This window comes from Scyliorhinus canicula, chromosome 3 (genome assembly GCF_902713615.1).
Source record: "Scyliorhinus canicula chromosome 3, sScyCan1.1, whole genome shotgun sequence".
Taxonomy (NCBI): Eukaryota; Metazoa; Chordata; class Chondrichthyes; order Carcharhiniformes; family Scyliorhinidae; genus Scyliorhinus; species Scyliorhinus canicula.
Genome location: NC_052148.1, coordinates 1100163 through 1117698, shown reverse-complemented (window position 1 = coordinate 1117698; position 17536 = coordinate 1100163). Strand labels below are relative to the sequence as shown.

The 17536-nt window shown below is 47.1% G+C and overlaps 1 protein-coding gene across 1 annotated transcript in view; it reads right to left on the bottom strand.

Moving 5' to 3' along the window:
• The window catches only part of LOC119963593 (circumsporozoite protein-like), a 46488-nt gene extending 32446 nt beyond the window's left edge, over positions 1-14042 (bottom strand). Inside the window, exon 1 of the mRNA XM_038792924.1 lies at positions 14016-14042. Within this exon, the coding sequence (XP_038648852.1) occupies positions 14016-14042 (27 nt within the window). The remainder of the gene's footprint in view (positions 1-14015) is intronic.
• Positions 14043-17536: the final 3494 nt, after the last annotated feature.

Below are 17536 nucleotides of genomic sequence, written 5' to 3'. Positions count from 1 at the left end.
CTGTGAAAAGCCCCTAGTCGCCACATTCCGGCGCCTGTCCGGGGAGGCTGGTATTTCACACTGTCCTCTCCAACAATATGGCCCCTCTCATTTGTAAATACTAAAGAAAAGTATTCGTTCAAGACCTCTCTTACTTCTTAAGACTCAATACACAATCTCCCGCTACTGTCCTTGATCCGACCTACCCTCGCTCTAGTCATTCTCATATTTCTCACATATGTGTAAAAGGCCTTGGGATTTTCCTTGATTGTACCTGCCAAAGATTTTTCATGTCCTCTCTTAGCTCCTTTTCTATCTTGGCTATCTTGTACCCCTCCAGCACCCTGTCTGAACCTTGTTTCCCAGCCTTACATAAATCTCCTTCTTCCTCTTAACAAGACATTCAACCTCCCCTGTCAACCATGGTTCCCTCACTCGACAATCTCTTCCCTGCCTGACAGGGACAGACATATCAAGGACATGCAATATCTGTTCCTTGAACAAGTTCCACATTTCACTTGTGTCCTTCCCTGACAGCCTATGTTTCCAACTTATGCACTTCAATTCTTGTCTGACAGCATCGTATTTACCCTTCCCCCAATTGTAAACCTTACCCTGTTGCACGCACCTATCCCTCTCCATTACTAAAGTGAAGGGCAGCACGGCAGCATTGTGGATCGCACAATTGCTTCACAGCCCCAGGGTCCCAGGTTTGATTCCCCGCTGGGTCACTGTCTGTGCAGAGTCTGCACATCCTCCCCGTGTGCGCGTGGGTTTTTTTCCGGGTGCTCCGGTTTCCTCCCACAGTCCAAAGATGTGCAGGTTAGGTGGATTGGCCATGATAAATTGCCCTTAGTGTCCAAAATTGCCCTTAGTGTTGGGTGGGGTTACTGGGTTATGGGGATAGGTGGAGGTGTTGACCTTGGGTAGGGAGCTCTTTCCAAGAGCCGGTGCCGACTCAATGGGCCGAATGGCCTCCTTCTGCACTGTAAATTCTATGATCTATGAATTGTGGTCACTATCTCCAAAATGCTTCCCCACTAACAAATCTATCACTTGCCCTGGTTCATTACCAAGTACCAAATCTAATATGGCCTCCCCTCTGGTCGGACAATCTATATACTGTGTTAGAAAAGCTTCCTGGAAATGAAAATGAAAAATGAATGAAAATCGCTTATTGTCACGAGTAGGCTTCAATGAAGTTAGTGTGAAAAGCCCCTAGTCACCACATTCCGGCGCCTGTTCGGGAAGGCTGTTACGGGAATCGAACCATGCTGCTGGCCAGCCTTGCTCTGCTTTCAAAGCGAGCGATTTAGCCCAGTGTGCTAAACAGCCCCACTGTAGACACACTGAACAAACACTACCCCATCCAAACTATTTGATCTAAAGAGTTTCCACTCAATGTTTGGGAAGTTGAAGTCACCCATGACTACTACCCTGTGACTTCTGCACCATTCCAAAATCTGTTTCCAAATCTGTTCCTCCACATCTCTGCTGCGATTGAGAGGCCTATAGAAAATTCCCAACAAGGTGACTGCTCCTTTCCTATTTCTGACATCAACCCATATTACCTCAGTAGGCAGATCCTCCTCGAACTGCTTTTCTGCAGTTGTTATAATGAAAAAATGAAAATGAAAATCGCTTAGGCTTCAAATGAAGTTACTGTGAAAAGCCCCTAGTCACTACATTCCGGCGCCTGTTCGGGGAGGCTGTATACTATCTCTAATTAACAATGCCCCCCCTCCACCTTTTACCTCTCTCCCCAATCTTATTGAAACATCTATAACCAGGGACCTCCAACAACCATTTCTGCCCCTTCTCTATCCAAGTTTCCGTGATGGCCACCACTTCGTAGTTCCAAGTACCGATCCATATCTTAAGTTCACCCCTTATTCCTGATGCTTCTTGCATTGAAGTATTCACACTTCAACCCATCTCCTTGCCTGAAAATACTCTCCTTTACCAGTGTTACCTTCCCCACTGCACCACTACATGCTTTGGCATCCTGAATATCGGCTACCTTAGTTGCTGGACTACAAATCCGGTTTGCATTCCCCTGCCAAACTAGATTAAACCCTCCCAAAGAGTACTAGAAAACCATGTTGCTCGTTCTGGGTGAGTGTGCTTAACACTCAATTTGGCTCTGTTTCATTACTTGGCTCTGGAGTCGCCAGGTATCGTTAAGATACCGCCACAAGTTTCAAGATCAAGTTCAAAGCAATAAAACTATACACCAATTAGCAAGTTCAAACAAATGAGTTTATTATAATACAATTATAATCTGCTCATGCACACGCTAATTTGACTATACTATTCCAACCACTAAATAAACCAACACTTACCATCAAGGGAACTGCCGGATCGGGGGACAAGGCCTCTTGCTCTGCACTGGTCCGCAGACTTCAGGTTGGTATGGGTTAAAAAGGGGTCAGGAGTGTCTATCTCTGGTAGCGATCGTTGTGAGACACTTACTTGCTGGTGGCTGCTGTCCCAAACCTCTCCTCTCTCTCGGTCAGGGTCGTCTTCGGTAAAAGGCTGGTCGAGAGGGCTGGTCAAGAGAGGAGGGCTGGTCAAGAAGAACGAACTAAGTTTGGGACCTGTCTTTTATAGGTCCTAGGGCTTCGCGCCCTTTTGGGCAGACCCTTTACCTGCTGGGAATCGATTGGGTCTCTTCCCAATCGATTTGTTTGAATCCCCCCAATACTGAGGCTGTCCCTCGGTTGCTGGGCGGGCCTTCAGGTGCTTTGTTTTCGAACCCCGCTGGTGCCAGGGTGTCTGGTTTCCCATACACTGTTGCAATCACTTCTCTATTTCTGTCCATTGTCACTGGGATCATTCCATTACTATGTTAACTATCCTGGAGATTGCCTCATTAGTATGCGGAATGTTCGTTTCGGTGATGTCTGCTCTCTTAGCAGACAGAATACACATTGGCTTGTTGCAGCCTGCTTGTGCTGCAAACATTGTCCATTTTAACCCGCAAGCGTAGCGTTCCTCCATTTTGTATTGAGGGAATGGCCAACTTCGGTGGCTACACTCCCTCCTTGTGGTCCTCATGACAAATCATGAAGAATCACCCAAGTACGCTGTCTTTGGGTCCCCTGACCTCAGCGAGTTCCATGGCTTCTATCCTTTCCTCAATTATGGCAAAAAAAATGTAACTAACAATTTCTGATTGGCGCTATGTCAAAGGGGACATGCATTATCAATTGGAATCGGGAACCTCTAACTATCCTCAATAAACTACTCTTATCTCATATATAAACATTCTACAACATTCTAAGTCCCTAATCATTCACACAACAGCATCATTACATTTCATTCTCTGACTCTGCAGTCGAGGTCAGAACATTACAATATATCCGCAAAAGTCTTTACGTACACATCACATCAAAATTAAATCCTTTATTACACATCAAGGGGTTGGGGGGATTGGTGGAATCCGAACATAGGGGATAGTACTCTGTATACAGTTGAGGCATGAGAGTGGTAGGCTCTCCTTCTCCATTTCCTCAACCTGAGGGTCTGGACTATAATAGAGAACTGCAATCACCAAAAGTGATTCAATGACGTATGACAAGGAGTACCACGTCAGAAATCTGGTACACCAGGTCGGGGTACTGTTACCATTGACTGAGCTGGCGGTGGTCTGGGTTTGGGAGAAGTTAGCAAACGTTGTACTGTGGGAAAGGGGGTCCACGTGCACGTGCAACCACACAGATGCCACAATAGCTACAAACATAGCAATTGGAGTGCTCTTCATCTTCTCTGTCTCTTCTCTTCTCTTCTCTTCCTTCCTGGGATCTTGTTGTGCTGTTGCTTCGGTTCCTCTCTCGAACGTCTGAAAGCTCTGGAATCAAGCATATTATCTGTCAGTGTTCAGCTTAATATCTTGACTTTAAATATATCTGTCCTCTTAGAGATAGATAGAGAAATACAGCACAGAACAGGCACTTCGGCCCACGATGTTGCGCCAAACTTTTGTCCTAGGTTAATCATAGAATTTTGGACAATTTTTCATGGCCAATCCACCCAACCTGCACATCTTTGGACTGTGGGAGGAAACCGGAGTACCCGGAGGAAACCCACGTAGTCACGGGGAGGATGTGCAGACTCCACACAGACAGCGACCCAAGATGGGAATCGTACCCAGGACCCTGGAGCTGTGAATCAATTGTGCTATCCACAATGCTACCGTGCTGCCCTTAAGAAGTTAACCTACACTCCATTATTCTACCCTAATCCATGTACCTATCCAATAGCCGCTTGAAGGTCCATACCTTTTCCGACTCAACTACTTCCACAGGCAGTGCATTCCATTCCCCCACTACTCTCTGGGTGAAGAACCTACCTCTGACATCCCCTCTATATCTTCCACCATTTATCTTAAATTTATGTCCCCTTGTCATGGTGTGTTCCACCCGGGGAAAAAGTATCTGACTGTCTACTCTATCTATTCCCCTAATCATCTTATAAACCTCTATCAAGTCACCCCTCATCCTTCTCTGTTCTAATGAGAAAAGGCCTAGCCCCTCAACCTTTCCTCGTATGACCTATGCTCCATTCCAGGCAACTTCCTGGTAAATCTCCTTTGCACCTTTTCCAAAGCTTCCACATCCTTCCTAAAATGAGGTGACCAGAACTGCACACAGTACTCCAAATGTGGCCTGACCAAGGTTTTGTACAGCTGCATCATCACCTCACGACTCTTAAATTCAATCCCTCTGCTAATGAACGCTAGCACACCATAGGCCTTCTTCACAGCTCTATCCACTTGAGCGGCATCTTTCAAAGATCTATGAAAATAGACCCCAAGATCTCTCTGCTCCTCCACAATTCCAAGAACCCTACCGTTAACCCTGTATTCCGCATTCATATTTGTCCTTCCAAAATGGACAACCTCACACTTGTCAGGGTTAAACTCCATCTGCCACTTCTCAGCCCAGCTCTGCATTCTATCTATGTCTCTTTGAAGCCGACAACAGCTCTCCTCACTATCCACAACTCCACCAATCTTCATATCATCTGCAAATTTACTGACCCACCCTTCAACTCCCTCATCCAAGTCATTAATGAAAATCACAAACAGCAGAGGACCAAGAACTGATCCCTGCGGTATGCCACTGATAACTGGGCTCCAGGCTGAATATTTGCCATCCACCACCACTCTCTGTCTTCTATCGGTTAGCCAGTTTGTTATCCAACTGGCCAAATTTCCCACTATCCCATGCCTCCTTACTTTCTGCATAAGCCTACCATGGAGAACCTTATCAAATGCCTTACTAAAATCCATGTACACTACATCCACTGCTTTACATTCATCCACATGCTTGGTCACTTCCTCAAATAAGTCAATAAGACTTGTAAGGCAAGACCTACCCCTCACAAATCCGTGCTGACTATCCCTAATCAAGCAATGCCTTTCCAGATGCTCAGAAATCCTATCGCTTAGTACCCTTTCCATTACTTTGCCTACCACCGAAGTAAGACTAACTGGCCTGTAATTCCCAGAGTTATCCCTATTCCCTTTTTTGAACAGGGGCACGACATTCGCCACTCTCCAATCCTCTGGTACCACCCCTGTTGACAGCGAGGACGAAAAGATCATTGCCAACGGCTATGCAATTTCATTTCTTGCTTCCCATAGAATCCTTGGATATATCCCGTCAGTCCCGGGGGACTTGTCTATCCTCAAGTTTTTCAAAACGCGCAACACATCTTCCTTCCTGACAAGTATCTCCTCAAGCTTAGCAGTCTGCTTCACGCTGTCCTCTCCAACAATATGGCCCCTCTCGTTTGTAAATACTGAAGAAAAATACTTGTTCAAGATCTCTCCTATCTCTTCAGACTCAATACACAATCTCCCGCTACTGTCCTTAGTCGGACCTACCCTTGCTCTAGTCATTCTCATATTTCTCACATATGTGCAAAAGGCCTTGGTGTTTTCCTTGATCCTACCTGCCAAAGATTTTTCATGCCCTCTCTTAGCTCTCCTAATCCCTTTCTTCAGTTCCCTCCTGGCTATCTTGTATCCCTCCAGCGCCCTGTCTGAACCTTGTTTCTTCAGCATTACGTAAGTCTCCTTTTTCCTCTTAACAAGACATTCAACCTCTCTTGTCAACCATGGTTCCCTCACTCGACCATCTCTTCCCTGCCTGACAGGGACATACATATCAAAGACACGCAGTACCTGTTCCTTGAACAAGTTCCACATTTCACTTGTGTCCTTCCCTGACAGCCTATGTTCCCAACTTCTGCACTTCAATTCTTGTCTGACAGCATTGTATTTACCCTTCCCCCAATTATAAACCTTGCCCTGTTGCACGCACCTATCCCTCTCCATAACTAAAGTGAAAGTCACAGAATTGTGGTCACTACCTCCAAAATGCTCCCCCACTAACAAATCTATCACCTGCCCTGATTCATTACCAAGTACTAAATCCAATATGGCCTCCCCTCTGGTCGGACAATCTACATACTGTGTTAGAAAATCTTCCTGGACACACTGCACACACACTACCCTATCCAAACTATTTGATCTAAAGAGTTTCCACTCAATGTTTGGGAAGTTGAAGTCACCCATGACTACTACCCTGTGACTTCTGCACCTTTCCAAAATCTGTTTCCCAATCTGTTCCTCCACATCTCTGCTGCTATTGGGGGGCATATAGAAAACTCCCAACAAGGTGACTGCTCCTTTCCTATTTGTGACTTGAACCCATATTACCTCAGTAGGCAGATCCCCCTCGAACTGCCTTTCTGCAGCTGTTATACTATCTCTAATTAACAATGCCCCCCCCCCCCCACCTCTTTTACCATCCTCCCTAATCTTGTTGAAAGATCTATAACCAGGGACCTCCAACAACCATTTCTGCCCCTCTTCTATCCAAGTTTCCGTGATGGCCACCACATCATAGTCCCAAGTACCGATCCATGCCTTAAGTTCACCCACCTTATTCCTGATGCTTTTTTCATTAAAGTATACACAGTTCAACCCATCTCCTTGCCTGCAAGTACACTCCTTTATCATTGTTACCTTCCCCACTACATCACTACGTGCTTTGGCGTCCTGACTATCGTCTTCCTTAGTTGCTGGACTACAGATCCGGTTCCCATTCCCCTGCCAAATTAGTTTAAACCCTCCCGAAGAGTACTAGAAAACCTCCCCCACAGGATATTGGTGCCCCTCTGGTTCAGATGCCACACGTCCTGCTTGTACAGGTCCCACCTTCCCCAGAATGTGCTCCAATTATCCAAATACCTGAAGCTCTCCCTCCTACACCATTCCTGCAGCCACGTGTTCAACTGCACTCTCCCTATTCCTAGCCTCGCTATCACGTGGCACCGGCAACAAACCAGAGATGACAACTCTGTCTGTCCTGGCCTTTAACTTCGAGCCTAACTCCCTAAACTTGTTTATTACCTCCACACCCTTTTTCCTACCTACATCGTTGGTACCAATGTGCACCACGACTTCTGGCTGCTCACCCTCCCCCTTCAGGATCCCGAAGACATGATCCGAGACATCCCTGGCCCTGGCACCCAGGACGCAACATACCTTTCGGGAGTCTCGCTTGCGACCACAGAATCTCCTATCTATTCCCCTAACCATTTAATCTCCTATTACTATTGCTTTTCTATGCTCCCCCCTTCCCGTCTGAGCCCCAGAGCCAGACTCAGTGCCAGAGACCTGGCCGCTGGGGCCTTCCCCCGGAGGTCATCCCCCCAACAGCATCCAAAACGGTATACTTGTTTTGAAGGGGAACGGCCACGAGGGATCCCTGCACTGTCTGCCTGTTGGTTTCTTTCCCTGACTGTAACCCAGCTACTCTTGTCCAGTACCTTTGGTGTGGCTACCTCCCTGTAACTCTTCTCTGTAACCCCCTCTGCCTCCCGGATGATCCGAAGTTCATCCAGCTCCAGTACCTTAACACGGTCTCTGAGGAGCGGGAGTTGGGTGCACTTCCCGCAGGTATAGTCAGCGGGGACACCAGTGGTTTCCCTTACCACCCACATCCTACAGGAGGAGCATGCAACTGCCCTAGCCTCCAACCCCTCTTACTTTACAGAATTAGCTGCCCCTTGGACCAACTGGACCTCTGCCTTCTGACTCTACTTCCAGTCAGCTGTACTCTAAACTCCTGGCTCCCTTCACGCTCTTTGATAAATATAGGAAATGAAATGTAAGGAGCACCTTACTCCCTCCTCACCTAACTCCCTCAGTCACCAAACTCTCACTGTCGCACTCAAATGCCACAAGCTCAGCACTCCCTCAGTCACCAAACTCTCACTGTTGCACTCAAATGCCACAAGCTCAGCACTCCAGTGCAAACAAATTTCTTGTTCCAATTTTCCCTTTATGATGGTCACCTCCATGTGACTCCCTCATTTTTTTTTCAAAAACGGATTTAGGACCAGACATATACTTATTTATTAAACCAGTGCGAGCCGTCTCGCAGAGTGTTGCAATTTACCATCCCAAAATGTTCCCGGATGTAAATAGCATATGGAGTGGCGGCCGAAGGGCTACCTTAAACAAAATGAAACCAAGCTTTAGAAATGAAAAAGTCGAATGAGTTGCGTATGGGCTGCGACGGGTAAGAGTTGAATGGGATCCCCGGGTAGGGCATGCTGTGCTGTACCCGAGCTTAGCTGACCAAAGGGGTGGTCCTCAGACAGGGCGGGTCCTCAATGCCGTTTCTCCACTGCCTGAGCGACCTGAAACGAATGGGCAAGAATGTAGTCATTGTTGAATTGCAGCCTCTATTCCCGGAATAGAGGGACACCTAAAAAAAAAAAGGGAAGGAGCCAAGATGCTCCTAGTGGGGTGAAGGGTGAAGCATTGAGCTGGGCTCCAGACATTTCAGCTGAGTCAAGTTCTCAGAAATATCGGCGGACAAACTAACGTGCATGTGTGGTGGTCACAAGCTTTTCGGCTGAAAAGCGAGTAGCCAATCTCCATATCAAAACATTTAACAAACAAACAAACATACAAACATGCGTGCAGGTTCCACCAGAAAGGACAGCGCTTCTCTCAAGTGGTTCCTCTTTTTACATCATCTGGACACCTCACTTCTCTTCATTCTCTGCGAACAGGGTCGCAAAGGAGTTGCCGTGTCGGGAGTCAGACATCAAGTCATCCTCTTCTCCCAGATCCCATACCCTTGTATGGATCAGGCATGCAATTTTTGCATTGTGTGACCGGGGGTCACTCTCATCATTTCGGACAAGTCTCCAAGAATTGTCCCTGTGCCAAATCGTGGGGTCTAAATTTGAAGGAGCGGTGTCGGGGTTGTCAGTGTTGGGTGGTGGGTTTGGGTGTGGGTCTGGATTTTTAATGTACATGATTTCCATGGAGTCAGTGGAATCGGGGTCGAAGTCGCTGAAGTGGGGGCTGTAGGGTGGAGTGCTGTGGCTGTCCTCAGTCTCACAGTCACTGTCACTGTCTCTGCTGTGGCAGCTTGTGGGCGTTCCGGGGCGTGGTCTGGAGTCAGTGGGCGGAGTCGAGTTCGAGTCCGATGAGGAACTGGTCTGTGAGGAGGAGGGTGGAAATGTGTCTCTTGTGGTCGGGGCGAGGTGTTCTGCTGCGTCAAGCAGGACATGGTGTGAGTGGTTTGACTGTGCTCCACAAGCCTTTAGCTGATTAATATGGAACCATGCAGTCTTACCGTTTGGGTACTTTATCCTATATACCGAGGGGCTGATTTTGTCCGAGATTGAGTACGGGCCGGAAAATTTTGGTGCCAAAAACGTGCTGGGGTTATATACAGATAATATCACTTGTTGCCCAACATGAAATTCAGTGGTGTGAACATTTTTGTTGAAACAGGCCTTGCTCTGTTACCGCCTTTGACCCAATTTTACTGTGGCTGCTAGCTGAGCAGACCTTACAGTCTCAACTAGTTGTTTTACTGCTTTCTCGTGTGTGAGGGCGGTCACTTCTGGGGTGGTCATGTCGAGTCCTAAAAGGAATTCTGATCCTTTCATAGGGCGCCCGGTCATGAGTGTGTGTGGGGTGAAACCTGTTGATGCTGAAACAGTGTTTCTTCTGAACATAAGAGCGAATGGGAGCACTGAATCCCAAGTTGAATTGTTCTCCTGTACCATCAAAATGAAAAAAATGAAATGAAATGAAAAAAAAACATCTTTCTAAGTGTCGATTTTAGAGTCCGATTCATGCGTTCCACTATCCCGCTTGACTGGGTGTGATACGCAATGTGAAAATTCTGTTTGATTCCGAATATGGTCAGGACGTTCTTCATGACCCATCCTGTAAAATGAGATCCCTGATCTGATTCTATACTTTTGGGGAGTCCCCATCTCGTAAAGATGTGGTGGGTCAGGATCTTTGCAGTTGTCTTTGCTGTGTTGGTGCGGGAAGGGAATTCCTCTACCCATTTGGTAAAGGTATCTACGACCACCAGAACATATTTATAGCCATTTCTGCAAGGGGGCAATGGACCTATAAAATCGATCTGGAGGTTTGTCCAGGGGCCATTAACGGGGCGAGTGTGGCTGAGTTGTGCCTTCTTTGAATACCTCTCCGGGTTATTCTGTGCACAAATTAAACAATTCTCTATATAGTGGGTAACATCTTGTCTTCATTTGGGCCACCAACAGAGTTGTCTAAGGTGTGTTGTGGTAGGGTCGATCCCTTGGTGTCCATGACCATCATGGAATAAGGCAATCATTTGATTCCTGTCCTTTTCAGGAACCACATACAATTTGTCTTTTATAATCGCACACTCATGTGTGGTCAAAGCGTGTTTGAATTTATCATACTGGGCCACAAAGTTTCCTTTTAAAATCTCCCAGAGATTTTGTCCTGCTTCTGCGCCTGTACTAAATCCTCTATTTCTGTCTGTGAGACCTGAACTGAACTCACCGGGGCGCTAGCTGGTGCGCTAGCTGGGGGTGTCCAAAAATGACCTCGCCTGGAACCTGCTTTAGCCAGTGCGTCGGCTTTTACATTTCCAGGGGGGATGGTCGATGGTGGCTTCTAACTTTGATAATACCATACGTCCTTTCCTTTGCCTTCTCTATGATATGATGGAGCAATGGGGCTGATGGAAGGGGCTTCTCGTCCGCGGAGACAAAACCTCTTGTCCTCCACAGGAGTAGTAAATCTGTGAGGCTGTTGCATACATATAAATTGTCCGAATATATGTCTGCTGGTCCGGGGAACGAATCTGGGTGATCCACTATATATGCAATGGCCGCGAGCTCTGCTGCCTGCGCGCCTAAGTGACCTGGTAACTTTAGTGCCAACTCCTCTAGTGCGCATCCCTGCACATCTTCCACATAAATTCCGCATCCAGTGATGCGTTCGCCATCTAAAACTGTGGATGAACCGTCCACATATATCTATAAGGGGGCACACGTGTCTGTGTGCTGGGGGCTCTGGCTTGAATTCCCTATCTTCCTGGGAGGCGTCTTGGCAATGAATGGTCCTGTGTTGTGTAGGGGTGCTACTATCTCGCAATCATGGGGTTGTCCTGGATACTGTAGGTTGTCTGCTAAAAATGTGTGTGTCTTGGTTCGTTTAACAGTTACGTCCCGGCCTTGTAACAAAAGTGTCCACCTAGCTGCTCTTATCTGGCTCACTGAACCGTCCTTCAGTCGACCGTCTAAAAGTAACTGTGTGGGGGTGTGTTCAATCAAAATGGTGATGGGATTGAGTCCGGTAATGTACAAAAAATATTGTACTGCCCAGAATACCGTGAGCAGGTGCCCTTCGCAGGCTGAGAAACCTTGCTCCACGGGGTCTAACAGTTGTGAGGCATAAGCCACTGGTCGTAGCTGCTTGTGCCGTTCCTGTAGGAGCACGGCCGAGAGGGTCAGATCGGTGCTAGCTACCTCTATTGCATAGGGGGAAAGTTGGTCTGGAACTTATAGCGCGGGTGCTGCGCTAAGGGCTTTCTTTAACTCTTCCACAGCCTCTGTATGCTGCGGTTGCCATTCCCAAGGGGTTCCTTTCTTAAGAAGGTCTGACAGTGGGGCTGTCTTGGTTGCAAAACCATCGATATGGTTCCGACAATACCCAACCAGTCCTAAAAATGACCGGAGGGCTGAAACATTTTGGGGAAGGGGCAATTTGACGATCGAGTCAATTCTTTTGAACTCGATCTTGCGTTTGCCGTGTGTGATGACTGTACCCAAATACATCACTTGATTCTCCAATATTTGGGCCTTTCTGGGGTTAACTTTACATCCAATACTTTGCAATAGTTCCAGGAGTTCGGACAAAAGCGTGATGTGCTCTGCCTTTGTGTCTGTCTGCAGTAGTAGGTCGTCCACATACTGTACCAGACATTCGGGTCGGGAAAATTTTGTTAGTCCATTTGCCAGCTGTCGGTGGAAAATGGAGGGGGAGTTGTGGAATCCTTGTGGGAGGCATGTCCATGTATACTGCTGTCCTTTAAATGTGAAGGCAAATTTGTACTGGCACGCCTTTGCCAATGGGATTGACCAGAAGCCGTTGCTAATGTCCAATACCGTGAAATATTTGGAGTGGAGTCCCTGCTTGAGCATGGTCTCTGGACTTGTTGCTACCGTGGGGGCTACAGCTGGGGTAACTTTGTTGAGTTCCCGATAATCTATGGTCAGACGCCATGATCCGTCGGGCTTCCTCACTGGCCAAATAGGGGCATTATTAGTCGAGGCTACTGTCCTAAGTACACCCTACTCTAATAAGCTCTCTATAACTTTTCCAATTTCTCCCTCTGCTTCTAGGGTAAATCGGTACTGTCTCTGTGGTCTCGGGTCAGGTCCAGTAACTTGAACTTGCCCAGTCATTCTGCCACAGTCGTGCTGGCAAATGCTGTCCTGTGTCTGTTCAAAACTGTCCTAACCTGTTTGTCTGTGCAAAGTGTGGTCGGGTCAAAACAATAGTCGCCTACTGTGCTAATCCTATTTGTGTACTCCCCCACTGTGAGAGTTACGGGTGCTCTGTCAGATTTTGCCATTCGCCAGACACACTGATTTACTGGATCGAACGACAGGCTGTGGGCATTCATGAAGTCAATGCCCAGTATGTGTTCTGCTGTGCGGGGCAGATTAACTAACACAACGGGGCATCTGGTGGAGATATTCCCTAGTTGGATTGATACAGGGGCTGTAATGTGTCCCTGCTGTGAGTGACCTGTAAAGCCGCTGAGGGTTATTGAAGCTGTAGTGGGCCACGTGTCTGCCTGTGGTGTAGTGGAGGAATTAATGGTCATGCGGGACCCTCCTGTGTCCCAAAGTAATTCTATGGGCTTCCCTCTAATTTTTGCTGTGACCACCGGTCTTCCGGATGTGTCCCAGAGGGTGTCACAGACCCAAGTGGGGGAGCCTGAACACTGTCAGTCCGTTCCGTCCACATTGGTCTGTCCTGACTGCATCCCTATACTATGGATAGGTTTTGCTTTGTTCCTGGTCAGAGTGCCTGTCTGCTGGCCTCTCTGAGATTTCTGTGGGCCGTTGCATTCCCTAGCAAAATACCCTAACTGTCCGCAGTTGTAACATTCCTGCGACTTCTGTGGGGGGCTGTTATTTCCTTCATTAAGCCATGCGGGGTTTTGGTGCGCTCTCACTGCCTGAATATCTGCTGCAGCCTGAGCTTCTTCTGGGGTCTTTACTTTTACCTTGCCTTGGACAGATTGCTCCCAAGCGCATGACAATCTTTTCAGTACCCATTTTTCATTATGAGCCTCTTCTGAGGGGTCATAACTGCTGCAGACATTCTGTCCTGCATCTGTGGCGTGGGAGATTATGGTGCGCGTCCATTTAACCATATTATCGCGGGTTAAATGTGCGCGGTCTAAATCACCAAAAACGGCAGTGAAATGAATCCACAGCCTTCCTGCGAATGCTGTGGGGTGCCCTGTCCTCTTCTGTCTACACTTATTTAGGCCTTCAACTGGGTCTCCTCTGTTGTGCTCTATCACGTCTAAAATAGCTGTATGCATCTCTTCAGGGGTGCCTCCTCCAACGTTCTGTGGGTCGTGGAGGGCTGCTACTACCGATGAGTCTAAACTCAACACTGTGAGCTTTACCTGCTCTCGCTCATCCAGACCATACATGGTCGCCCGCTGTTTCACTCTTGTGAAAAATTGGTGGGGGTCTGCAGTGGGGAGGAATGGGGTGATTTTCTCACATGCGTCCCTTAGCTGTGTTACGGTTAAGGGGGTGGTGTAGGTGACCTCGGGTGTGCCTTCTGCGGTTGCTTTTCTTTGGGTGGTGACTGGGTTCATTGGTGCGGGTGCTATCTGATCTGTGGGGGGTTGGGGCACTTTCCTTTTCTGTTGCGCTGCTGGCGCACATGTTCCCTGAACATAGCGCTGCGCGGTTTCGCTTAATTCCTGCCAATCTGGGGCATTTTCTTCATCTAACTGGGTCCCAAATGTCTCTTGGAACCCATTCTGTACATAAAGCAGAGATTGCAGCTGCGCAATTTGCTTCCTACATTTAGCATGATCTACTGTGCTTTGCCTTTGCTCAGTGGTGGCAGCATGGAGTGCTGTTTAGCACAATGCTAAATTGCTGGCTTTGAAAGCAGACCAAGCAAGCCAGCAGCACGGTTCGATTCCCGTAACAGCCTCCCCGAACAGGCGCCGGAATGTGGCGACTAGGGGCTTTTCACAGTAACTTCATTTGAAGCCTACTCGTGACAATAAGCGATTTTCATTTTCATTTCTTAAAGCTGCCTTTAGGTCAGAGCATTGCCTTTGCAGTGCCTCTACCTGCTTCTCTGAATCTTCTCTTATCAGAACCGCGCGCTGCATATCCTGATAGACTTTCTCATACTGGGCTTGGGAACGGTTCAGATGGGGTAGACAAGACTGATGTGCCCTCTTGGCATCAGCCACCTCTCTATCCTTCTCTGCCAGTCGTTGCCTTAAACCTAGATTCTCCTTTTCGATGTCCCTGACATCCACTTTGCTCATTCCATTCCTCTCTTCCAATTCTTTGCGGAGCCTCGCAATTGTGCCAAGCAGGCCACAATTGCCATCGGCTTGCGTGCTTTCCCTAAATTATTTTTATGAATTTAGAACATAGAACATAGAACATTACAGCGCAGTACGGGCCTTCCGGCCCTCGATGTTGCGCCGACCTGTGAAACCATCTGAAGCCTCTCTGACCTACACTATTCCATTTTCATCCATGTGTCTATCCAGTGACCACTAAATGCCCTTAAAGTTGGCGAGTCTACTACTGTTGCAGGCAGGGCGTTCCATACCCCTACTACTCTCTGAGTAAAGAAACTGCCTCTGACATCTGTCCTATATCTACCACCCCTCAATTTAAAGCTATGTCCCCTCGTGTTGGTCATCTCTATCCGAGGAAAAAGACTCTCACTGTCCACCCTATCTAACCCTCTGACTATCTTATATGTCTCTATTAAGTCACCTCTCAGCCATCTCCTCTCTAACGAAAACAACCTCAAGGCCCTGAGCCTTTCCTCATAAGACCTTCCCTCCATACCAGGCAACATCCTAGTAAATCTCCTCTGAACCCTTTCCAAAGCTTCCACATCCTTCCTATAATGTGGTGACCAGAACTGCATGCAGTACTTTTGGAGCGGCCGCACCAGAGTTATGTACAGCTGCAGCATGACCTTGTGGCTCCGAAACTCAATCCCCCTACTGATAAAGGCTAGCACACCATATGCCTTCTTAACAGCCCTATTAATCTGGGTGGCAACTTTCAGGGATTTATGTACCTGGATGCCGAGATCTCTCTGTTCATCTACACTACCAAGAATCTTGCCATTAGCCCAGTACTCTGCATTCCTGTTACTCCTTCCAAAGTGAACCACCTCACACTTTTCCGCATTAAACTCCATCTGCCACCTCTCAGCCCAGCTCTGCAGCTTATCTATGTCCCTCTGTATCCTATAACATCCTTCAGCACTATCCACAACTCCACCGACCTTCGTGTCATCTGCAAATTTACTAACCCATCCTTCTACACCCTCTTCCAGGTCATTTATAAAAATGACAAACAGCAGTGGCCCCAAAACAGATCCTTGCGGTACACCACTAGTAACTGAACTCCAGGATGAACATTTGCCATCAACCACCACTCTGTCTTCTTTCAGCTAGCCAATTACTGATCCAAACAGCTAAATCACCTTCAATCCCATACTTCCTTATTTTCTGCAATAGCCTACCGTGGGGAACCTTATCAAATGCCTTACTGAAATCCATATACACCACATCAACTGCTTTACCCTCATCCACCTGTTTGGTCACCTTCTCAAAAAACTCAATAAGGTTTGTGAGGCATGACCTACCCTTCACAAAACCGTGTTGACTATCGCTAATCAACTTGTTCTTTTCAAGATGATTATAAACCCTATCTCTTATAACCTTTTCCAACATTTTACCCACAACTGAAGTGAGGCTCACAGGTCTATAATTACCAGGGTTGTCTCTACTCCCCTTCTTGAACAAGGGGACAACATTCGCTATCCTCCAGTCTTCCGGCACTATTCCTGTCGACAAAGATGACATAAAGATCAAGGACAAAGGCTCTGCAATCTCCTCCCTGGCTTCCCAGAGAATCCTAGGATAAATCCCATCTGGCCCAGGGGACTTATCTATTTTTACATTTTCCAAAATTGCTAACACCTCCTCTTTTGAACCTCAATTCCATCTAGCCTGGTCGACTGAACCTGAGTATTCTCCTCGACAACATTGTTTTTCTCCAGTGTAAACACTGATGAAAAATATCCATTTAACGCTTCCCCTATCTCCTCTGATTCCACACACAATTTGAAATAGGTTCTCCAACCAAGTATGTCCTATACTCCCGGGACCTGTCTCCTCATTCACACAAAACTCACTCCAAAGGGGCCATCCTTTCCCTTTGAGGTACTTCCTAAGTTCCAGTTCCCATACCGGACACTGACCTACTCTGCTCCTGTTGGTCGCTGCGACCACGAACTGCTATGGGTTCATGAGGCATTCCATTGCCTGCATGGCCATTTCCTTTTTCTCTATGCTCTCTTTTTAAATTTGGAACGAGGGATGATAAGGCAATGCTTATAAATACGGGTACGGCTTTCGCTATGATCTGACTTATAAAACTCCCAACAGTTTGTCGCCACAAAAATCTCTCATTTTAACCTTACAACCCTGTTAGTTACGCATGCAAAAGCACACTTCCGAATTATGACTATTGATTTGAACTCCTTGAACACTTGTGGTTTTTCCTTTTCCCAATTGGATTTCAAATTCAAATTTCTGGGTTCTCTCGGAGTGGGGGGGGGGGGGGGGGACTTCTAATCGAGTCCCACCAGAGTCGCCACTAAATGTTGCTCGTTTTGGGTGAGTGTGCTTAACACTCAATTTGGCTCTGCTTCGTTACTTAGCTCTGGAGTCGCCAAGTATCATTAAGATACTGCCACAAGTTTCAAGGTCAAGTTCAAAGCAATAAAACTATACACCAATTAGTAAGTTCAAACAAATGAGTTTATTATAATACAATTATAATCTGCTCATGCACATACTAAGGTGACTAAACTTTTCCTACCACTAAATAAACCAATACTTATCTGGAAGGGAACTGCCGG